Source organism: Melopsittacus undulatus, chromosome 2 (assembly GCF_012275295.1).
Source record: "Melopsittacus undulatus isolate bMelUnd1 chromosome 2, bMelUnd1.mat.Z, whole genome shotgun sequence".
NCBI lineage: Eukaryota > Metazoa > Chordata > Aves > Psittaciformes > Psittaculidae > Melopsittacus > Melopsittacus undulatus.
Window position 1 is genome coordinate 3737726 of NC_047528.1, and position 24522 is coordinate 3762247.

Sequence of the window (24522 nt, forward strand, 5' to 3'; positions counted from 1 at the left end):
AGTAGCAATATTTATGAGTAACTTAGATGACTTTGATAGGATCCATAGGGCCAAATCATAGACACCTGCAGTGTAAATATCTGTATCTGAGATAATCATTCTAGACTACCTTTACAGAGAGAAACCTTCAGAATCCAGCTCATGTCCTAAAGCAGATACCTGATGTAACTCATAAGAAACACACCTTGAAAGTGCCTGCTTCTCTCCATTAGCTATAAAAGGAGGCTGAGGTAACATTCAGATATAGACTCCTGCCCTGTAGCTCTATAAAGTTGCATCAGAATCTGTCAGGAACAGTTACATGGAGATAACTGATCACAGGCTTGGATGAGGTATCTCTGAAGACACATTCCCAGTTCTGATTTCAGTGATGCTGTGCTATCATCTAGTGCCGACTTGCTCTAGTCAAGATTTCCATAGCCCAGCCACTGGAGAATACAGTCTTCCATTTAGCTCTAAAAAGCTTTCTTATGACTCTTCTGAAGTACATTAAAGGACCAGAATGATGACTTTCACAAATGCTCTATTTTGTTGTATAGCAAGAAATAATGGATCACTGTTATATCCACAGAAATAAGTTGGATTTTAGCTTCTGTCTCATTTTATCTCCTTTATATTTTCAGTCACACTTAAAAAGAAAAGATGATGTTTGAGGTATAAATCTGACCATTATTAGCTGTAATGTTTAGTTTGCTTTACTCTCCATGGCTACATCTGTTTTCAAGCACAGGAACTATTGGGTACTTTGCAAAAAGACAATACAATACCTCCTTAATTCAGCACAGTGGTCCTGACAATATAGCAGGCTTCCACTCCTATAGAGAAAAACACCCTATCTTTTCTTCTTAAAGCCCCCCTCAAGCAAATTCACTGTAAGAGATGGAAGGGTATTAACTTTGATTCACTGAGGAATATTGCTCTAGTAATTGCAAGCAGAACATTGATGGAATGCAAATAAACCTTTCAAAAGATTCATCACAGAGTTTCCATCAGTTCTTTTTGAGACAGGAGCCCTAATGGTGAGTATTAAGCAAAGATATTTGCAACTGGGCCTGGAACATTTTAAAGGAAGGCCCAAAGCAAGTGCATGTCTAACACAGGAATATGTGGGTTTAGGCAGCTTTACTTCCCTCAGCCTCTTTATTTGACAGCTTTTTTCTTTGTAATCTTGGGAACTGTCTATTTTAGCCAAATTGGACTCTTACAATGGGTCTATTATTATGGTAGCTGAACACTTCCATGTACCCACTCAAACCATATGGGAAATTATGCACTAAAAGGAGTGTTTCAAAGAGGTTCGACTTTATAAATGAAACTGAGGAAGAGGGAGGTAAAAGGCTTCTCAACAGCAGGATGAATTTGCAGAGCCTCCTTCTAGGTGCCCTTCATTCTCTTATCTATCTTTTTCCAATTTGAATCAGAAATGTGTTGTCTTCATGGTAGTTATAAGCAGGGAATTGCTAACAGTAATACAGCAAAGCACTAATCTTTAAGCCACTGCCATGTCCAGGTTTTTCAATGCATCCCATCTTCTCTCTGCTCAAAAGCTTCTTTTGGGGCAGGGATGGTCTTGAACAGTTCTGAGGCTATTTTTAAAGCTTAGTGAGGCCAATGACAACAATAGAGATCAAGCAGCCCATTAATTATAGACTCACTGTCTGAGCAAGCTGTCATTAGTCATTGCCAGTTGTCATTCTACATCAGCCCTTTTAGAGAAGCTCAAAAAGGACACTGCAGCTTGGGAAAGAGGTGAAAAGCTGTGAAAAAAAGAGGATCTGATGGAACTTTGACACTTCCAAAGCTTTCAAAGCCAAGAAAAATTCTCTGACAGCAACCTAAATACCCAGGCTTGATGACTGCATGTAAGGAGAACCAGGTGTCCAAATGACTTAGCTGGTTTAAAACTCAGCAGAAACTGTCTGACTCTTGACTTGATAGAGGGAGGTTATTCAAACTCTAATGTACTTCTTTCCAGTATTTAGTGTTTGATCCAATATTCTCTGTTCTGGCCATTTTATTTGGACTATAATTCTGTCCAGGGAATTAAATTCTATCAGCCTTTCATGGTTCAGAGAGCACAGAATGAAGTCAGCAGCACAATATTCATAATGTACTTACTCGTAAAACGTTGTCCAACCGTTTTCATTGCTTTTAGTGGCAAGGAGACCAGAGTTGCCATGGTAAGTCATCATAGCCACTTCGTGCCCTTGTGTTGTTACACTCTTGAGTGCACTGTTGGTACCAATTGTCACCCAGTAGACTTGGCCATCAGGCACCACCAACCAGAGGGGCATCCCTGTGGAATCTCTTCGGATATTGACCAAGTTGCCATTATTGTCAGTGATCAGGGTTATATCTCCATCTCCAGAGTAAGTAAAATTGTAAAGGTAATCTCCAGTGGTAAGGCTCTGAGTATAAAGGTGCTTCCCACTGGTGTCAAACAAGTAGAGTTCCTGGTCTATAGGTGAGGATAACTCATACAGGTTTTGTGTGTTGAGGAATGGTTTGTTTTTCCGAATAAAGCGGATTCGGATATTCCCAAGATCAGCAACATAGAGCTCCCCATCCGCACACACCGCGAGGGAGGATGGCGCATTGAGTTTGGCATCCTTGGCATAGCCATCATCCCCTGAGAAGCAGTCACAGTTAGCATCGTTCTTGCAGTCACAGCTGCTTGGTGCACCAGCAACGAGGGATATCTCTCCATTGGTGGTGACCTGCCTGATACGGTTGATCTTCTTCTCATCAGTCTCAGCAATATACAGGACCCCGTTATGTGAGACAGCCAGGGCAGTGGCAGACTCCAGCGTGGCATGGATTGCCACCTTGCTAAGGAGGAAGTGATCCATGCCTGGCACTTGGCAGTGCATGGGCCTCCCTGCCACGATGCGCACTTGGTGGTTCTCAGATATCTGCAACACAACGTTATTGTCCAGGACGTAGAGTGAGTTATCCATTGGATTGACTGCCAGATCCGTGGGCCATTCCAGACGAACCTTAATGGCAAAACAACACAAGGAAATTATTATAGCAGGTCCATTTTTTAAGGTATAATTGTCATAAATCAATCACAATGAGGATGTTTCAACATGGATTAAAGGGAGAAAGGGTAAAAGAAACACAGCTGCTTGATACGGTGGCCATAGGTGACACAAACTGGCGTGAGTGAGGGGTCTTAACTCCCAGTCACATGTAGTAGAGACTTGTGGACACTCATACTCTGCATTGCAGCAGTGGTGGGAGCAGGGTGATGAACAGAGGCAGACCCACCTCAGCTCTTTCTTCACCTGGCTATGAGGTGTCAGGGGCTGTGGAAGGGGCACCAGTGCCCAGGGAATGCAGGAGTAAAACAGAAGATCTGAAGATTCATAGAACCATAGCATCCCAGACTGGTTTGGGTTGAAAGGGACCTTAAAGCTCATCCAGCTCCAACCCCTGCCACGGGCAGGGACCCCTTCCACTGGAGCAGCTGCTCCAAGCCCCTGTGTCCAACCTGGCCTTGAACACTGCAAGGGATGGGGCAGCCACAGCTTCTCTGGGCACCCTGTGCCAGTGCCTCAGCACCCTCACAGGGAAGAGCTTCTGCCTAAGAGCTCAGCTCAATCTGCCCCTTTAGGCATGGGACCTGCTCTCAGGTCTTCCCTTAAGGAGCCTTCTCTTCCCCAGGAAGGGTTTCAAGGGGATTTCCCCTTTTCAAACAAAGCTTTTTAAACTGGTGGAGCCTGGACCTGGTAGCAGAGAGCCAGGACTGGGGATTTTGTTGTGTGAATCGCTCTGAAATCAATCAAACAAAAGAGTGATCCGTTTCCTAAAGGATATTCCAGACAAGTGGCCAAGCTCCTCTGGGTAAATGACAAGGAGAGATAGACACAACAGTGGCAGCTGTGGCAGCATGTTTGTGTCTCTAAGTTATAACCACAGATTTTCTCCTTGATGCTGTAAAAATGCAAAATAGCAATTCACAAGAAATTCAGGCAATTTCAATTCAGGGATTAAAAACCTCCTATCTTCAGAGTGGTTTGCACTTTGGTTTTAGCATAGTGGAAGAATGGGCTCAAGCAATAGTGACACATCCCAGTTCTGTTGCCCAGGGAAGCTGCGAATGCTCCATCCCTGGCAGGGTTCAAAGCCAGGTTGGACAGAGCCTCAGGTGACATGGTCTAGTGTGAGACATCCCTGCCCATGGCAGGGGTTGCAACTGGATGATCTTAAGGTCCTTTCCAATCCAAACCATTCTGTGATTCTATTCTGATAACCCATATACACAAATAAACTGAAGAAGTGACTGGTAACACCATGAGTGAGTGAGCACTAGAAGGTCTCTAGATCTATTTCTGCAGTACCCTGTCTTTTCAAGTGAGACTACTCTTTTAGTTGCCAAGCCTAAGAAACATTTACCAGCAGAATTCAGGGCAATTTAATTGTATTTGTTTTTATAAATATATATAAATTGTGCATTTAAAAGTTATTTCCTTTTACTTCAAGTTTACATAGGAAAAAACAGAGTCAACATTGTGCTGAAGGCAACCAACCAATGGTTATATGTTTTCTTAATGTTCCATCCTCCCCCTGGTAGAGGTGTGGAGGGTGATGGAATAGAACAACTGACTGCACCCATGTGGTTTTAATCTGTACTCAACAGCAGAGAATAGAATCATAGACTAGTTTGGGCTGGAAGGAACCTTCAGGGTTCATCTAACCCAACCCCCCTGCATTGAGTAAGGACATCCTCAACTAGATCAGGTTGACCAGAACCCCATCCAGCCTGGCCGTGAGTGTCTCCAGGGGCAGCACACCCACCATCTCTCAGGGCAGCCTGTGCCAGTGTTTTACCACCCTCATTGTAAAGAGTTTCTTCCTCACATCCAGCCTGAATCTCCCCTCTTTTAGTTTAAAACCATTCCATGATGTGTTCCTGGATCTTGACACATTCAACATGGATGTGCAGTGCCAGGATCAGCCTGTTTCTTTGTTTCAGACATCCAGTTTGGACGGATGTTTTATCCATCTCAGTTGCTGCTTCTTCTTTGTTTGAGGTGACTAAGTTGTGGGTTATTTTGCATCTATAAACATTATATTTGCAACCTTATTGGAAGGAGGAGGAGGAGATGGCAACAGGCTCAGGTCCAGCAAACCATCTCTCATTGTGATTTTACTTAGAAGAACAAGAAGGGATCAGAGAAAGACAGGAGGTTCCTATTTTTAAAGCCTGGAGTTGAACATCTCTGCCACAGCCATGTTTTACTTTGGATGCTTTTAGTCATGTTTTAATCCCTTTTAAAACATTATTATATTTCTTTATTTAGTTTTATTTTATTCTATTCTGTTTATCAGCATTGGACACAAGGTATTTAATCCATTGAGCCTTCCAATGGCAGGGCTTCTGAAGCTCATTTTCATGGCTAAGCAGCTGCAGTGCTCTGCCTACTCTAGTTCTCTATTGCACAATCTCCCTTTCCTCAGCTCCTGGCCTATTTTAACCCTTCCTGTAGTCAAACATCATAGCCTGTGGTTTTCTCTTTAATAATGCATGCCTCCATCCCTTCCAGTGGTCTTTAAGCTCCGCAGCCTTGAGTTAGCATCAAGAGCAGAGTTTATTCTGAACCGACAAGGGAATCTTCAATCTCTTAAAGACCATCCCTTGTCAACATTGGCAGCTAAATATTTCATGTCCTCATGTCCCAGGGAGCCTCAGCAACCTGACAGAAAAGACCCTTCCAGCCACTGTAAATGATGAAAAGCTACTTCTCAAGCTGCTTTTTGGTCTGGTTTTCATTTGAAGTTAAACCTGCCTTTGGTGCATTTGTCCGGAACACCAGTGGTTAATCTGCTCATCTTGGGACCGGTTCATCTAAAAGCAGCTCCTGTCATTTTATAAAGGAAAAAAGTTTTTAGTTGGTACATTTTAGCTCATCTCTGAAGTATTTAAACATGACAGGCTGAGCAAGATGGGGCTATTCAGCCTGGAGAAGAGAAGCTGCATGGAGACCTCAGAGCAGCTTCCAGTGTCTGAAGGGGGCCTGCAAGGATGTTGGAGAGGAACTCTTCATCAGGAACTGAAGTGATGGGACAAAGGGGAATGGGTTTAACTGCAAACAGGAGAAGTTCAGGTTAGATATAAGGAAGAAGTTCTTTACTGTGAGGCTGGTGAGGTGCTGGCATGGGTTGCCCAGGGAAGCTGTGAATGCTCCATCCCTGACAATGTTCAAGACCAGGTTGGACAGAGCCTTGGGTGCCACGGTTTAGTGTGAGGTGTCCCTGCCCATGGCAGGGGGGTTGGAATTGGGTGATCTTAAGGTCCTTTCCAACCCGAACCATTCTGTGTTTCTACGGTTCTATGACTTTGTTATATATATATGTATATATATATATATATATATATATATATAAGCCATGTAACCTACTAGAAAATGCTTTTTAAAGCCTGAATCCACAATGGTCTTGTGGTAACTGCCCTTGAAATTCACCTAAAAAAATACTATGCTGGTAAGATGAGAAACATACTACAAGATGGCCTTCAACCAGCAAAATTTACTTCTATAGAAGGCATGAGGGCTTTTAAACTCATAATTTCAGCTTGTTCATAAATTGTGGGCAGTGGGAACCAGCTGCAAAGAAGCAAGAATAATCTGTTCAAATTAGAAGGAAAAACAAGAAGAACAGATTCCATATGGGAGCACAGAAATTATCTCGGTAGTTACAAAAAGGAAACCCCATTGACATCTATTGTGGCTGAACAACAGTACTTAGCCCTCCAGCTATGATCTGTATTTCCATAGGAGAGGGTGACATTCCTATAGGCAGGCAAACGAGTGGCACGAAGGTTTCAAAGGACACCATCTCTAAACTGGCACAATTCGACAGGTTGGCCAATGCCCACCAAAGCAAGTGCTGGGCTGTAAGAGATTTCTTTTCTGTGCCATCCAGAAAGAAAGCAAGCATCAAACTGAGGTTTTTATATTCTCTCTTTCTTTATCTCTCCACCTCTAAGCAGCAGGACTTAAAAGCCCAGCGTGATGGTGGCTGCAACCAATTTGCAATCTGATGCAATTCAAGGTTCTTGTTTGCCTGCTGTTGCTAATTTTGGCACCACGGCCTCCAATCAGTATTTCCTAGATGTTAATTTCATTCAGGTCTAAAATGGTGCTGGGCCAAATTAGGATGGAGGGAAGCAAAGAAAAAAGCCCCATGGTGAGCTGAGTTGTAATAACAGAGCATGGCACGTAGAGCTGGTAAAATGAGTACTGCTGTGCCTGGTCTTTTTAGCCTAAAGCAACTAGTTTCCTGAGAAGTGAGCCTAAGGGAACCTGCCTTCCCAGGAATCTGTGTCTCCCATTGATTGGGAGTGCTGAAAGAAGTCTCTTCTGTCGTTGGGACATCTTTAAATCTCAGAGACGTCGGAGTTCACAGACATCATTAGGGTTGGAAGGGACCTCTGGGGATCATCTGATCCAATCCCCTGCCAAGGCAGGACCCCCCAGAGCAGGTTACACAGGGATGCATCCATGGTGGGTTTTGAATGTCTCCAGAAAGGGAGACACCACAACCCCCCTGGTCAGCCCGTTCCAGTGCTCTGCCACCCTCAGCATAAAGAACTTATTTCTCATAGAATCATGGAATGGTTTGGGCTGGAAAGGACCTTAAGATCATCCAGTTCCAACCCCCTGCCATGGGCAGGGACACCTCACACTAAACCATGTCACCCAATGCTTCATCATGTTGGGGTAAAAACTCCTCGAGGTTTAGTTTATGGCCATTGCTCTTCATCCTGTTGCTGGACACCACTGAAAAGAGTGGGGCACCATCCTCTCAGTACCTGCTTTTGAAACATGTATATGGATTAATGAGATCCCCACTCAGGCTTCTCTTCTCTAGCCTAAGAGAGGTGTTCCCTGATCATCTTTGTTATGATAGGTCAGTTATATCTTTCTTCCAGTCTTTATAGGGTCTTTCTTTTTCAGCCAGTCATTTTCATACCATAAACTATGTAGAGATGTCATTCTCCTTTAGCCCTTCCCCCTTTGTCAAACATGGAAAGGCACAGACATGCAGATAGGGTGAAGGCATAGGCTTCTATTTTGCAGGAACCCAACCAAACCATCATCTTACCTGAGAAATGTCCATGACAGAGTCACAGCTGAGAGGCCGAGCAGAGGTCAAGTCATTGGAACCCAACACTGTTGAGATGATCCCATTCTGATCAATCCTCCTGATCATGGTGCCATCCACAAAGTAAATCAGCCCAAACTTGTCCACGGTGATGCCTGGGGAGGGCAAAAGCAAGACAGTCAGAAAGTAACAGCAACCTGACAATCATGGGATGAACAGAAGTTAGTGTTTGGTTTGATGCCCATGAAACAGTAAGGTTGGGAGCAATGTATGTTATGGCATTCAAAAGGGATGAGGTGAGAGGTGGACATGGGGGACTCCTGGTTATCAGGAACCATTCCATGGAAGGCACTTCCAACTGGCATGTGATGTCATTTAGAATTCCCTGTTCGCTTGGAAAAGGGTATGGTATATGGTGAACCACTGAAAGGAGAAGGTATTCTAAAAGGAGAAGGTTTTCTAATAGCTATATATCTTCCTAATAGCCAAATTAGAAAGATTAGTCTTAGATGTTCAGAAACATGGTGTTATTGCTCATGGTATGACTATTAAGCCATGCACATGAACATGTTACACTGATGAATCTTTCAGAAATGGGAGATGAAAAAGGCTGTGAAAGACCCATCAGGTGAATCAAATTCCAGGTGGATAAATGTGGAAGGTTTTTTCCTAGGATAATCCTATTAATCTATAGCATTTCACCTATTTCTGAACTCTGCTTGGTGATTCAGTTCATTGTCCAAACCTCTTTTGCAGACATACTCCTGTCAATGGGTTTGAGGTCTGCTGACAGCAGTCACAAGCTGCTGATCCTCGTTTCCTCACCTGCAGACCTGTGCCATTTCACTTCCTCCTCAGCATCATTTCTCAAGTGCTTATCTTAGCACAACCTCCTTTAATCCTCTTTATCCCAGGCTAGCTACACTCTGCATCTCCCATCAGAGGATTTCATAGTGCTTTACACTTACTAATTAGACCTCATAGCAGTGTGTGAGTGTGATCATCCTAATTTTACATATCAGGAAAATAACAGATAAAGCCATTTGCACAAGGTCACAGAGGAAGTCCATGGCTAAGGAAGGAATAAAAAGTTAAGGGCCCCATTCACCTCTCTTTTATGCTAGTATAAATTAAAAATAACTCCACAGAAACTAATAGAGTCATCCATCTCATCTACCCTGCGGTGGCAGAATTCTGCTCAGTGTAATATTTGAGGGTCTTAAAGACATTAAAAGAGCTTAAAGGAACAGTAAAAGAATGTAGAAGCCTTTAAGATCCTTTTCTATGGAAGCAAAAATCCTGCCTGGGAGAGACACTCATCACTGGGATAGGGGTGAGGCACTGGAATGGGTTGCCCAGGGAGGTTGTGAATGCTCCATCCCTGGCAGTGTTCAAGACCAGTTGGACAGAGCCTTGGGTGCCATGGTTTAGTGTCAGGTGTCCCTGCCCATGGCAGGGGGTTGGAACTGGATGATCTTAAGGTCCTTTCCAACCCAAACCACTCTATGATTCCATATGAATATTGGGATCTTCTTGTTTGGTTTCTTTGGCTACCATGGTAGCAATCACTTAGCAAAAAGCAGGCATCTGCATTGTGCATCCTAGCAAGCATCTGGAGCTCTTCCAATCAGTGGAGAGCAAGACTTACTTCTAGGGTGCAACTCGTATCACCCTACAGCAGATATCCAGAAGAGATTACATGAACCCTGCCAGAAACACCTTTTCCTCCCCACTGACTGTAAAAGGAGAATATAGCAAATATCTCTAAAGGAAGGTTTATACTGCAGACAGATGAAATTAGTGAGGTGAATCCTCACCCTACTGCTTTTTCTGGCTGTCATCACGGTGACAGAAACGATGGGAAATCTGTTTCAGACAGAAAGCTTTGAGGCTCTTCCTGAGAAGCAATGAGACTTTGTGTTTCTCCATAATGCTGTTTTACAGCCAGATCCCCTTGTTTGAAACCTTTACCCTCAGTCTCCATCCACTGTGAGCTCTGCTGTGAAGTACAGATGCAGCAGTTCACAGATCAAATATTTCACAGTTACACGTGGCAGGGACTAATCCCCTGATTGCTTTGGCAATTAAAATCATGGCCTTCAGCCAGCACCATCACTATTGCATGGAGGTGGATGCTATGTAGAAAAGCATCACATTTGGTCACACAGAAAGCCACAGAAGATGCCTGGAAGGAATGGCAGGAAAACCTTAGGACTAAGTCATTGTTTGGGAGAAAAAACAAACTCCTCTGTTGAGCTGAGGTAAAGGAAGGGATTCAGCCATGGTTGCAACCTCTTCATTCAAAGTCAATTAGGAGTCAGGTAAGTGCTGTTTCAGATCACTGAGTTGAATGGAAGCAGTGCATTTTATGCTAGGAGGTAAACCCAGCATTTTCCTTAGTTCTTCACAGCATCACCCTGTCTGAAGGGCATCATTTTGACCTGGATTAGATATTGGACCATCAAAGAAGTGAGGTTTCAGAATAGCCTCTAGGGCAGTGAGGAAAATTACTTGCTGCTTTTGAGATGAAGTTCATTAATTTTGGAAGGGATTACATGGCAGAATTGCTGAGATAATGGATGACAGGACCAAATGACCCAAAAGATTGCTTCTGGTCCTACATTCCAATATCTGTGTTTAATTCATACTGAGATAGGGCTGATCTTTGCAGGACCATGAAATAAGAACCTCAAAGAGGAGCAGGAGGTACCTGTTGCACATCTGAATGCTACAGGAGCACTGGTGCCCGTTTATTCTTGCTATACAAAATAAGCACATCAGTTGCATCTTAGCACTTTGCCTAATGCTTGCAGAGGGATCTGGTGGAGAAGGCATCAATATCTCACTGGCACCCATGGCTTTCTGGAGGTTGTCTTCACCTGCCATGAGATCTATCAGCACTGTGCCCCAGTTAGTGCCTTGTTCAACGAGCCATCCAGGATATTGGCACATGTCTCCTGTCACTGGTGTCTGCTGTTGAAGTGAAGTATATTGCTCCTCTAACTGAATAGCAAGTTCTTCAATGCTAGCTTGACAATCAGGAATGCAATGGAGCTCTTTGAGCAATACGGTAGATGTGCTTTTTCAGAAGAGGCATGATGGAAGGTTTAGTTGATCTTAATTGGCTTTTGTCAAGCACAAGAAGCTCTCACCCATTCCTAAGTTCAGGAGGAGTATTTTTCATGGTGCCTGTCCATTACTCTGTGTGACAGGCCAAAAGCCAGTGAAGGGTGGCAGGCTGGATAATGTGATTTTAAATGAGGTGGAATTTTCCCTCCGAGCTAGTTCCATATGTATTGGATTGGACTTATCAGCAGCGTGTGCTGACAGTCGATCAGGGTGTTCAGTGCTGGGGTCTGATGGCTGGTCTGATTAACCAGTTACAGCAATAACAGCCTGTATGTACTTTGGCTCTCAAGCCAGCTCTGATCACTTGATAGAGGACAACTTTAGCTTGCGTTCCAGCTTAGACAAAGAGCTTGCACACCCAAAGAAGTGAAAGTGGGACAGCAAAGATGTCACTTACCATCCTACTCCAGGGCAATGGCACGTGCATGTGTTCTTATCACAGAGCACTTCTCTGCTTATCCCTCTTTTACAGATGCTAAGCAATCTCAATTGCCTTGCATTTCCTAAGATGTTCAGCAGGGTAACAGCATTTGCACTCTGTCAAAGCCCGAAATTCCCATTTGCACATGCTCCTCGCATGGCAACTGCTCCAATCCCTTTCTGACTTTAGCCGATTGCCTTGGAATTAATCTAGTTATGGAGAAGGAGTCCTGCTTTCCCACAGACAAGTGTCTTTGGATAGATGACTTCTGCAGAGCTTAAAAGAAGCATCTCACAGCTTCTTTACAGCAGACTGTAGAGGTTAGATTGGACTTTTCTGTGTTTCCTGCCTGAAAATGGTACAGTTGAAGCACTGGGAGCTGGCTCCTGCAAACAGGCACAGAAATAGGTAATTCACGTTACACACACCGAGCCAAAGGCCTTGGCTCGCTTTGGCAGAAGGTTCCTCTCATGTTTCCATAGGAACATAAGGGAATTAAAGGTTTTCAGCACATAGCTCTTAGTTTGATCTCACAGTTACTGAGAGAAAACATCTGCTGCACTACCCAGGTAGCGCTGCTGATTCAAACTTCAAGCTCTGAGATGTGAAATGCACACGTCCTAAGGTCATTCTGGTTCCTCTCAGAGAGATGGAGATCCCATAAGGAACAAGGGCTCGTAGCACCACGTGCATCTCACCAGTGAGTTGTGCCGATAGGAAGTTGTGATGTGATGACATTAGCTTGAAATGTCAGGATCTTGTAGTGTGAGGAGGTGAGAGCACAACGTCACACTGCAAATAACTACTGGGACACAGTGGGTTTGTTCTGGAAGATGAACTGCTGAAAGCGATGGCATTGCACTTGTAGCTCTACTTGGTTGCTGCTTAAAAACCCTTTTAAGTAAAAAATAGGTGCTAAAGGAATCCATATTTGGAGCTTTCTTCTCTGGCTGGCTGCTGAATGACTGAGTGATGAAATGGCATTGGAAAATCAATGTCAATAAGTACAGAGGAATTGGCAGGGGATGGAGTAAGCCTAACTAGTCATATGCAATGACAAGCTGTAGAACTGCTCATAGGAAAAAGGTTCTGGAATTCCTATGACAAATTCCCTGCAAAGATCAGGTTTGTGCTCTGCAGTGGTCAAGGAGGCAGCTAGAAAACAGCAGTGGATTAGAGAGGAGAACAAAAATCTCTGTTCTGGCCTCAAAAAAGACCATCTTTTTGCCTGCCGTGGCTGAACAACTTGTGGAAGTTATCAGCACAGGGTTCCTGGAGGAACAAAACCAGGTGTTGAGGGAGATTTATAGACCTAACGATGATGGCATCTAAAAACAGAGGTGCAACCTCTTCAGAAAGCCCCTTAAATGTTGATGCCTAGAATCTGGAGTGTTAGCAAGGAAAGACCACTCTATCATTGCTCCTTCCCCTATGTGCTTTTCCTGTCTCCAATAAGAGACAAGATGCTTTATCATGTTCTATCAGCCTCTGGTCTTCCCTGACATTATTATTTGACAATAAAGCTGTTAACAGCTTGTGGAGGTGGAGTTTCTTCTTCTAATCCTGTCCAATTCATGACCACTTAGTGAACAACTGAGATTCTGTTTACACGTTCAGCAGGACACAGTGAAGGAAGCAATCTGTCCCCACACTAATTACTTCATTTTGCATTGTTTTTGTGGTGCTAAACGAATTAGACATCCCCCCACATAGACACACACACATGTCCCTTCTGAACTCTTCTTCCTATTGTGTCAGGCTTGTCACTGCAATCTCTCTTAATTGCAGGCTCCTTGGTAATTTCTCTGCCACAACATTTTCCCAAGGAGAACCACTGGTGAGTGCTCAGATGAAAACAAATGCTCTGACAAGCTGGAGTTTTAATTTTGCCTTTAGATTGCTTGTAGAAGAGGATCATTATTAGCAGATGATAATTAGAAAGTGGTAACACTTTAATTTGTAAGGATATATTGAAATTCATTAGCAGCTGCAAGCTTTGATGTGCTTTGGGGCAAGTGAATTGGAAGTATCAGACCGGGTCCTAGTAGTGATGAGAAATGATCTGACCAAACAACTGCCACCACTATTTCATCTGCTGATTGACCTGGCCTGTATTTGTATAGCCTGGCTTTATCAGAGAAGCCAAAGATAGGGGAAGGATGAAATTCCTGGGGTGGGCTCTATCCATCCTAATATCTTGTCTAAGCTGATCATCTAAAGGCAGTTCATTCTTGTTCAACAGAGCGAGACAAGAACCTCTGCCCAGAAGGAACTTCTGAGAAACATATGGATGGGACAAAGGGCAATGGTTTTGAGTGAAAGAGAAGAGATTTAGACTGCCTATAAAAAGGATTTTTATTGTTACAAGGGTGCTGAGGCGCTGGCACAGGGTGCCCATAGAAGCTGTGGCTGCCCCATCCGTGGCAGTGTTCAAGGCCAGGTTGGACACAGGGGCTTGGAGCAAGCTGCTCTAGTGGAAGGTGTCCCTGCCCATGGAACTGGATGAGCTTTAAGGTCCTTTCCAACTCAACCCCTTCTATGATTCTATGATTCTATTTTATGTCCTGAAAACACAGAAGTAATTATCTTCAGCCAAAAAATTATCTTTAGCCTTAAAAAGTAGAGTCCTGGCAAAACTGGTGAGACTTGAAGAATTGAACATTCCAAGTCCTTCCCTGGACAGCTGGTATCTCTAGAGCTACAGAATAGTTCTCTAATCTCCTCCGAGCATTCCCTTAGGAGCATTTATCTCTCCCTGCCAAGACAGGGAAGCAAAGAGTAACCCAAGGACTCCTGCTTACTTGTACAATGAATCATTCCTATTTGGAACTATTGTGAAATACAACCACATGAAGAAAGAGCATCTGATGGATTCTTCTGCCAGGATGAGGAACTATGAAGGTACAAACAATGCTGTGAGTTTTCACTGTTAATCATTTATTGAGGTGAATGGGAAGAGCTTCACACCTGCCAAAGCTTTCGTCTCAGCAGACTTTGCTGGAACTACACCAGGGAACGTTATATATGAATTGTCCATTGGCATTGTGGGCCTTCTGGATTATTATTTCCTTGTTGCCATTTTGCTTCGTGTCGTTGCCTCTTTCACCCTCGATTTACTGCTGTTTTGTGGGATTTCAGAGCTGAGAGGAATGAGTGCATGCGTTTTGCCGTTATACGACTGAGGTGGAAGAATGGCCTCCTGAGAGCTTGAATTGCCAACAAGAAGGATTTCAGTGCTTTTCAGCACTGAAAGTTCAAAGCTTTTGCTTTCAAACTTCAGAGCTCTGTTTGCTATAGCAAAGCAGAAACATAAGACATAGAATCACAGAATGGTTTGGGTTGGAAAGGACCTTAAGATCATCCAGTTCCAACCTCCTGCCATGGGCAGGGACACCTCACACTAAACCATGGCACCCAAGGCTCTGTCCAACCTGGCCTTGAACACTGCCAGGGATGGAGCATTCACAGCTTCCTTGGGCAACCCATTCCAGTGCCTCAGCACCCTCACAGTAAAGAACTTCTTCGTTATGTCTAACCTGAACTTCCCTTGTTTCAGTTTGAACCCATCACCCCTTGTCTTACTACAGTCCCTGATGAAGAGCCCCTCTCCAGCATCCTTGTAGCCCCCCTCAGACACTGGAAGCTGCTCTGAGGTCTCCACGCAGCTTCTCTTCTCCAGGCTCAACAGCCCCAACTTTCTCAGCCTGGCTTCATACAGGAGCTGCTCCAGCCCCTGCTCATCCTCGTGGCCTCCTCTGGACTTGTTCCAACAGTTCCATGTCCTTTTTACGTTGAGGACCCCAGAACTGCACACAATGCTCCAGGTGAGGTCTCACCAGAGCAGAGCAGAGGGGCAGGATCACCTCCTTCGCCCTGCTGGTCACGCTCCTTTGGATGCAGCCCAGGATACGGTTGCTTTCTGGGCTGTGAGCACACACTGCAGCCCGCTTAAAAGTCACCAAAACCTTGCAACATCCACCCATGTAGGGAAATAAATAATACTCCTCTTATCTTGCCCAAGGGAGACTGGAGGAACAAGAGAAGTTCTGGGGTGTTCTTTGCTCCAGTTGAACATGAAAGCGGTGCAGAAAATTGGATTACAGCTTTCTGGATCCCCTGAGCTTGTGACTCATCTGCTGGGCTGCCTGAACCTCTTTGCCCAAGTCACTTCATTTCCTTTTCACTCAGCCCCCTCATTTCAGTGAGACAATTTCTACACCGCAACCTGACCACAGGTGGCTGTTCCCTTTCTATAGCTGTGCCTCCGGCGATACTTTATCCCAATATAATGGTCACTTCATGGGAGTCTGGAGTGCTTGGAAGCCATGCTGGGACCTTGGAATATTACAAGGGAAGCAGTTTAGCTTTCAGTGTTTATTGGCACAAACCAGGTCTCCCAAGGTATATTTTGCTTCATCCTGCCAGGAAACAACTGACATATAACCAAGAAAGAGATTACAACTAAAGCTGACACAAAAGGTCGCTAAATCAGTTTGGGTTTCTCTGGTTCAGTAACAATAATATCATCTTTATGTCAAGAAAAACAACTTCCTGAGACTCATAGACTCATAGAAAGCTTTGGGAGTGTCAAAGTTCCATCAGATCCTCTTTATCGCAGCTTTTCACCTTGTTCCCATGCTGCAGTGTCTTCTAGGAGCTTCTTTTAAAGGGCTGATGTAGAATGACAACTGGCAATGACTAATGACAGCTTGCTCAGACAATGGGTGTGTAATTAATGGGCTGCTTGATCTCTATTGTTGTCATTGGCCTCACTAAGCTTTAAAAATAGCCTCAGACCTGTTCAAGACCATCCCTGCCCCAAAAGAGGGTTTTGAGCAGAGAGAAGATGGGATGCATTGAAAAACCTGGACATGGCAGTGGCTTGAAGATTAGTGCTTTGCTGTATTACTGTTAGCAATTCCCTGCTTTTAACTACCATTAACCATAGAATCCCAGACTTGTTTGTGTTGGAAGGGACCTTAAAGCTCATCCAGCTCCAACCCCTGCCATGGGCAGGGACCCCTTCCACTGGAGCAGCTGCTCCAAGCCCCTGTGTCCAACCTGGCCTTGAACACTGCCAGGGATGGGGCAGCCACAGCTTCTCTGGGCACCCTGTGCCAGCGCCTCAGCACCCTCCCAGGGAAGAGCTTCTGCCTCAGAGCTCAGCTCAGTCTCCCCTCTCTTGGGCAGGTTCAAGCCATTCCCCTTGGCCTGGCCCTCCAGGCCCTTGTCCCAAGCCCCTCTCCAGCTTTTCTGCAGCCCCTTTAGGCACTGGAGCTGCTCTCAGGTCTCCCCTTCCGGAGCCTTCTCTTCTCCAGGCTGAACCAGCCCATCTCTCAGCCTGGCTCCAGAGCAGTCTAGCCAAGAACAGAAACAACAGCTCAGCTGGCTTCACCTTGCTGTTAAAGGATCCCCAGGTTTTGCTGAGGAGCTGCTTTACAAAGAAGCTGGGATAGGCTTGGAAATGGTGAGGAAGAGGGGAGATACCACTCCCAGATGCAAGCCAAAAGGAAACCTGCAGCACACTGGCAGTGGAGTCAAGACAGTCTAACTCCTTGCAATCCCAACAGCTGGGCAAGAAGACATACAACAGGTGAAAATGCCGAATTCCTGACAGCATTCCTTGTCCCTCTCCACAGACACTGCAGAAGGTGTGTATACTAACAGTGCTTCTACCTCATCTCCATTCCAAGGAGCTGTGGACAGCTGGGAGGAGCGACATCCTCCATATGCAGAGCTTGTTACCTTGAGAGTGCCAGACTGAAGTCTTGGCTCCACACAGGACTGCATATGTTTGGCTAAACCTGTTTTGCACAGTTTAGTTCACAGTCATGAAGGCTGTGTGATGCTTTTATGCTGATGTGACTGTGCTTTTACCTCATCTGAGAAAGATAATCAGGAGCCAGGTGAAGTCATGAATTAAACCATTCCCATATCACAATTAGTGTCCACCTCCCACAGCTTTTAAGCTGGATGCCATGATATGTGATGTCAATGTATAAATCTCTGAGCTCTATGATGATTTTGCTGCTACTATAGACAGTATATTATTATATACATCATATACATTAAATAGATATAATATTATATATTTTAAATATTGTATATTCTATATACATATGTATACTCTATATACATATATATATATATCAATGCTTATAGAGCTTTGACTTTTTTAAGCCAAAAAAATTCTCAGTGAACTGAACCTATTTGAACCCAGTCCAGATTGGGAAGGACCAAACACTGTTATTTGGTAAGGAGGAGTAGTGGCTAAATGGGTATAAAATTGATGGGTGGATTTACTCTATTGCCCTTTGGACATGTGGCCATCATTACACCCCTCTGCTTTGGCACTCCCCCCGAGCCACCTCAATAAGAAGAACCAGGACTGAGGGTGAGACATACCCACTTATTTACAGAGGCAAAGCCCTTAGGATGTGCTTGTGGGTTAACTGGGGAAGGTTTCCAGTATCCAAGGGCATTGAAGAGGTCTCCAGCATCACTAAACAAGCCCCTTTGTAAAAGACCCCTTTAGAAAAGCCTGTGGAGAAGAAGCAGTCTCACCCCTGGGATTTGTAAGGGTAGCATCAGTGCCTTTGCCTCCATCTCCGCAGCGGGTATCATCAAACGGGAGGCACTGATCCCCAGTTCCAGCCAAGACCTCGGAATTCTTCACAATGTCTTTCACTGATGTGGTTGACTTGATTTTATAGATACGTCGGCTGTTGGTGTCGGAGAGGTAGATGGAGCCAGTGATTGGATCTGTGGTCAAGTAATACTTATGGGCTGGGCTGTGGCTGAAAAACAAGGGTTTGACGTTATTATTTCCTTGGATGGTTCGTGTCCTTAAGTCAACAACAGGCAATGCAAGCACTTTAGAGGCTAAAAATGCATAGGGCAGACAGACTGTGAAAGTGGAGCAGTGCTGTACCAGACAATGTTAGTGCACAGTGTGTTACAGCACAGGATCCCAAGCTAAAGCTGTCAGCAATCCCAGTGCCTGGGCTGATCTCTGGCATGGAGGGCAGCTACCAAAGGGAAAGGCTCACTGGCTTTAGCTAAAGTCATGCCAGGAACTACTACAGATTGAGTCCCAGTGCCTGAGATTGCTTAATGTACTTAATATAGACATAGTCCTGGAACTGGTGTTAGTGCAGTGCCAGAATGTGAAGGGAAAGCACAGTACATAGTACATTAGGGGCAGAAAACACAGGAAAAAATGAAGTTGAAAGCAAAAGTCTGCCCTCCCAAGAAAGACCCCAATATAAAACCCCAATGCAAACTCCCCAGTATAAAGCACTTGAAGATATAGTCTTCAAGATCACTGTGTTGAGGCTTATCTGGTGCTAGTGCTGACTCCAGCAAAGGCACTAGAGTCCTGTCCTGCCCTTATGGGGGTTAGGGGAAGTCCTGCCACTGAATTCAGCTGAACCTCAGTGAAGAGAGAAACAAAATTGGTTCTTGGAATGCCACCTTTTACCCTAAGCCAAACATGACCAAGGAGGAGAGCTGAAGAACCCTAACATCGATCTCCTGTTAAACTCCACTCACTCACTGCTGCCTTGAAAAGGAGAAAGGGTGGCTGAGAAAAAGGGCTGAGCAGACAGGAAAAGCTTTCAGCTCTATGACTACAACACTAAATGAGCCCAGGACTGAAGAAATGAATGAACTTGCACTACTTCAAGGAGAGCATTCAATGGGACTGGCCAGAGAAACAACCACATGAGTTTAGACACGGTTTTAATCATTGCCTTTCAAGGATTCTCTCTATAGTCTAATACTAAACTTATTAACTTCCTTTATTAGAAGTAAGTATTTACTACTAGTGTATATTGAACTGCATCTCTTCTAAGCCTGAAACCAATATATTAAACTTGTAACACCTGCTGCCTGAACACAGGTCTCCTTCCTGCTATGAAAGGCTAAATAGTAATTAGAACAAGGATGAAAAAGTCTCTCCTTTTCTCCAGAACACCTTCAAGCTGTCTAAACTCATCAGGTTCCATGAATTCATACTAATCATACAGGCCACAGTTCACAATTTCCCACTTAGTGGAATTGTTCCAGGAGAAGCTGGTTAGAAACCTGAGTGTCGATCACAGTTGACTCTACTCCTCATAATAAGAATTTTCCTCTCTCTTTCAACCTTTCTGTTAGGGAAATTAACCCCTCTTCAGACACTATGAAATCATTCTCTGCTTAGAAAAGCTCTAAGTTGGTTCTCCATTTGAATTACTTAATACTTTTTTTGGGGGGGAAAAGCCTTTCTGATTTATTCTGGAGTATCCCTTGTGATTTATCCTATTAAAGTCTGAACAGATTTCACCTCCACAAATGACACTGATTCTTGCTAAATAAAATGCTCTGACCTTCAAGACAGCTCCAGCCTGACAGTTCAGTCTCCATCTGTATTCCTTCCCAATGACAGCAGGCTGGGAGGGTATTATTTCATTTACCTGCATGTCACTCACACTAAGCAAGTGGCTTCAACCCTGGTGGAGGAAGTTCCCTGTGGGAATCCATCATCCATTCTGATCAGGGCCTCGTGTTTTCTGCTGACTGTCCTAACAGAGCCCAGCTGAACGTCAGTCAGCTTTTGAGCTGTTCATAATCTGTTTTGCATGAGAGGTGGACAAGAGGAGGATGTTTTTAATGGCACTTTGCAATCCTTTAGCATCTTTGCACAGATAGCTTTCACCACATCTTAGAGTGGGCCATTTGCAGATGGACAATGGCAAATGACTTCCTTAAAGATGGAGAAAAATGGTGTCAGAACTGGAAGTTCCTGCTCCCATCTCCTTTTTTTGGGTTTAATAGCCTCACTCTGGTGTATTTTAGTATTGATTATAATCTTTTCTAATCCCAGCTCCTGTGTAGAATGGACACTGAAATAAATGCTGATTACTTTCAACCATGGATCAGAGAAACAGGTAAAAGCAAAGCATTCATCCAGCAGAGAAGCTGAATGGTACCATATTTACTACGTGAAAACCTGTCATATTAAGGTCATACTTTGAGATGCTGCTGGTAACCCAAGTGTAGTTTTATTAATGGGGTCCTGAATCTAGATGCTGCAAAAGCAGGTGTGAATTCAAAGTTCACAGTCATTAAAACGTTAGCTCTGACTGGTTCAACCTCTCATCCTCTTCATAGCTGGATGCCACAGAGGCACACACACCTTGACTAGCAAATGTGCCTTGGAAGAAGTAGGGTAGGTTAACCTACCCATGGCATGGTAATACCCTTGGGTCACTTGGGTCTGGATTTCATCTGGGGAGCTGATAAACTCCCAAGTCATGCAATTACCTTTCTAAACCTAATGTTATTCATGGTGTGGGCACCCCCAACACAACCCCTTTATCCTGGGGGCTGCATGGCTCTGTGTGAGCGATAGGAAGTGCTGGTTCAGTGTTATCAGCTATATTACTTATTTGGCCAAGCATGGCTTATCATGGTCTCCTACACCTCACTCCATGTCTTGTGTGGGTATCCTGGCATAGCATAGGCAATGAAGTATTAAACCTGGAATGCTTTGGGAAGGTAAAATACAAACTGTTAAGGATTGTCAAGCTGCCTGTGCCAACAGGTTTCAGCACTGTGTTGGGAAGATGTCATGTTGTGCCCTTGTCCAGATTGTGGTGGTATACACTGCAGCTTTTGTTTAACACTTTCTTTGAGATGCGTCAGGATGAGAGATGCTAAATAAGCAATGTAAAGGTCCCAAATTGCTTCCCTTCACCTGTGATAATGCATGAGCACTGGAGATGGGAACGTTGGGGCTTTGCTGTTTGTTTAAAGCCACAATCAATAGGCAAATCCAAGCAGTAAATTGGACTGAACTGAACAACAAGTGAAAAACAAATCTGCCTGGGGCAAAGCAAGAAGAAGCAAAGAGAAGATTCTTTCCCTTTTCATCCTCTCTCATTGCTCAGTCAGATAACAGACCAAAACAAATGACAGGACTCCTTACTGTTCAGAAGACTTAATCAGGTACAGTATTTGTAGTCTTAGAGTATATATCCCACACATTGGCATTGCCACCACTAATGGCTGCGGGTGCAGAGCTCATTACCCATTCAGAGTGTTCCTTTAGCAATTAAAGCTCTTTATAAGAAACCCTGAGCACTGCATTGATATTTGAAGCCCCATAAGCAACAAACCAAAGTTGTAGGGTTGGGGAGGGCTGGTTCCTAGCCAAGAACAGATACTTTGGTGGGCATTAGTTGGCAATGATGGTGTAGTCACTGGGAATGGAGACAGCTTCATAAGCAGAAGCTGTTCTGTAGCCCCAGGTGAAATGGAGGTGATACTGCTTCCCTGGATGATGTGATGTGCTGGGAAAACACAGGGAAATCTTCCAAGCCCACAGTGTTCCCAGTTGTTTGGGGTTGTATGGGGTTACATGTATGTTCTCCCATACACCTGCCTTGTCCCCTTCCTTTCTTCATTCTCATTCTTTGGACAGGATAACGCCAGCACTATGGGGAGCTCTGCAGATATGTGAAGAGATTCAAACTCCATTTTAAAGAGCTTTACATGATTCCTTCCACACAGGCATAAGGAAGGACAGTGATAAGCTGGGTGAATAGGCAGACACATGACGCTCACGGATTACTTCTGGTATCATGTAATAGAGGCACAGGCTTTAAGCAAAGGTTGATATTATCCCCTTATTTTGGAGGAGTCTGAGGAAGGAACGTCCTGCTCCAGAGTGGGAAGCCAGTATTTAAGGAATAAAGATGAGAATAGGGAGATGGTCCCTGCTTTAAGCAGGCTGGATATAATATGTCAGCACAGTGGACTGCACCTTTTTATTGGCTTCTATTCAATGCCAGGGGATTCATCTCACTGAGCTTTAGGTAGGTATGGGGTGAATGCTAACATCTGAACTCACTGCCTTATGTCGCTTTATAGGCAGTAGAGGGAAACAGCATCATTAAGGGGGTGATGTGGATGCCATACTTTAAAACACTCATCCTACAAGACGAACTGCACCTTAGCTACCCAAATGCAAGGGCATCTACCACCTCCTATACAGGACAGCTTCTGGTAATGGCACCAGTATGGCTCTGGCTTCCACCGACACCAAGGTTAGTTACCCATCACATCTGATCTGAATAAACCCCTGGGGCTTCATTGGCTCTGATGTGTTTGTTTAAGGACACAAAACCACCTCTGTAAACACCCTGAGCCTTACTGCCCACATGCATTTGCTGGTGACTAAAGAACCACCAAATTCCTGCAGCCAAGTGCTCTGTGTTGAGCAGGGCTGTGTTTCCATGGCTCCATAGGAAAGCACCCTGCAGCTCACAGACAGAGGATTTTATTATAGCCTGTGTGAGGTACTGGTCTTTTTCTTTTTCCCTGGGAGACATTCAATAGATTAATACATAAGGAGGCCACACAGTGCACTTGAGCTGAATTTACACTTGGCCTTTTAGTGTTTTCAGTTTGTGTGCGATGCCCAAAGCTCTTCTTAGTGTCACAGGCTGGATAATAAAACTTCATAGCAATGCCATAAGCCAACCCAGGGACTGCAAAGGACTTTTGATCTGATCCCAGGGCAGTTTTCTGAGATGCTTCTTTGCCTCTAACGATAGATTTGTCTCTCTAAGGTCTGAATGGGAACAAGAAAGGGAGAATCTATTTAAGTGTGGCCACTTTGTGTGTATTTACAAGGCAGAAATGCCTCAGTGCCCTCCATGTTGCTGCAGGGAAAAGATAATGAGAATTAACTGCAAAGTTGCATTTCCATGCTTGGAAAGAGTCCTCAGCTTCTATAAGCCCATCTAGACAGGTCCATAAACAGAGACACTGGAGTTGGTTCCTATTCATCTATTAATGAATGGCAGATGGGTGTAAACTCAGGAGGCTGCACAATTTGGTGATGCTTTTTGGTCCACCTGACATCCCCCATGTTCTACATACAGCTATATTGGAGTTAGACCTTGGTGATCTATGTTATGCTATACAGCCAAGCCTCTTAGCCGGTAGTTCCAGAGCCTCTGGAGATCAGGCTCACCACAGGCTATGCAGTGAGGTGGAAGAGAGGAAGCTTTTGCACATGGATTGCAGCTTTTCCAAGCCTCTAGGATTCAGTCCTGTGGATCTCACCCTTTGCCTGTCAACAGTGTCAAGCTTAGGACCTTCTGGATCTCAGAGCACTAGAGCTAAGGATACACTGACTCATTTCCCTATGGCTCAGGAGTGAAGAGGCTTCCTAACATGAAGTATTATGGCAAATCATAGAATGGTTTGGGTTGGAAAGGACCTTAAGATCATCCAGTTCCAACCCCTGCCATGGGCAGAGACACCTCACACTGACACAGAAATGATGTCAGCTCTTAGGGATGACTCCCTTAATGCACTCACAGCTGGGAATATTTGATCTCACCTCCTTCCTCCCTCACTGGTTCCCTTTGGATGCACTGGAGCAGGCATGTCTGGGCTTTCTATCATTTCATTCCTTAGTCTTTGGGAATTGCCTGAAGGTTGAAATCCTGCCAACTTAGTAAGGCTTTAGTGGCATCTGCAGCATTTGTGGCCAGTCCATATATCTTCATTCAGTTATTGCCTTCATATATAAAAATTCCTCTCATAACAGGTATTTGGCTGCTGCCTTTTGCTGTCAAGGCAGGTGCAGGTTAGTGGCTGTGTATTTCTATGGCATTAAGGATACAACCTGGCTGTTCTAAAGAGAAATGAGTTTTTCTATTGCCTTCAAATGATGTGAAAGAGGGAGCTGTGGGGCTGGAACTCAGCCTGATGAAGACAGTCAGTGCAAAGGTTCTGTGTACCGACCTCCCAGCCCTGCTAATAGATGCTTTGGGCCAGCCCATTATGCTGTGGAAGCTCAGCATGTT

General features: G+C 44.4%; 1 protein-coding gene across 1 annotated transcript in view; it reads right to left on the reverse strand.

Moving 5' to 3' along the window:
* Positions 1 to 24522, reverse strand: part of TENM4 (teneurin transmembrane protein 4) — a 404484-nt gene that overhangs the window by 37157 nt on the left and 342805 nt on the right. The window contains exons 23-25 of the mRNA XM_034073053.1: positions 18224 to 18456; positions 8110 to 8264; positions 2119 to 2996 (exon numbers count right to left, since the gene is read on the reverse strand). Of these exons, the coding sequence (XP_033928944.1) occupies positions 2119 to 2996; positions 8110 to 8264; positions 18224 to 18456 (1266 nt within the window). The remainder of the gene's footprint in view (positions 1 to 2118; positions 2997 to 8109; positions 8265 to 18223; positions 18457 to 24522) is intronic.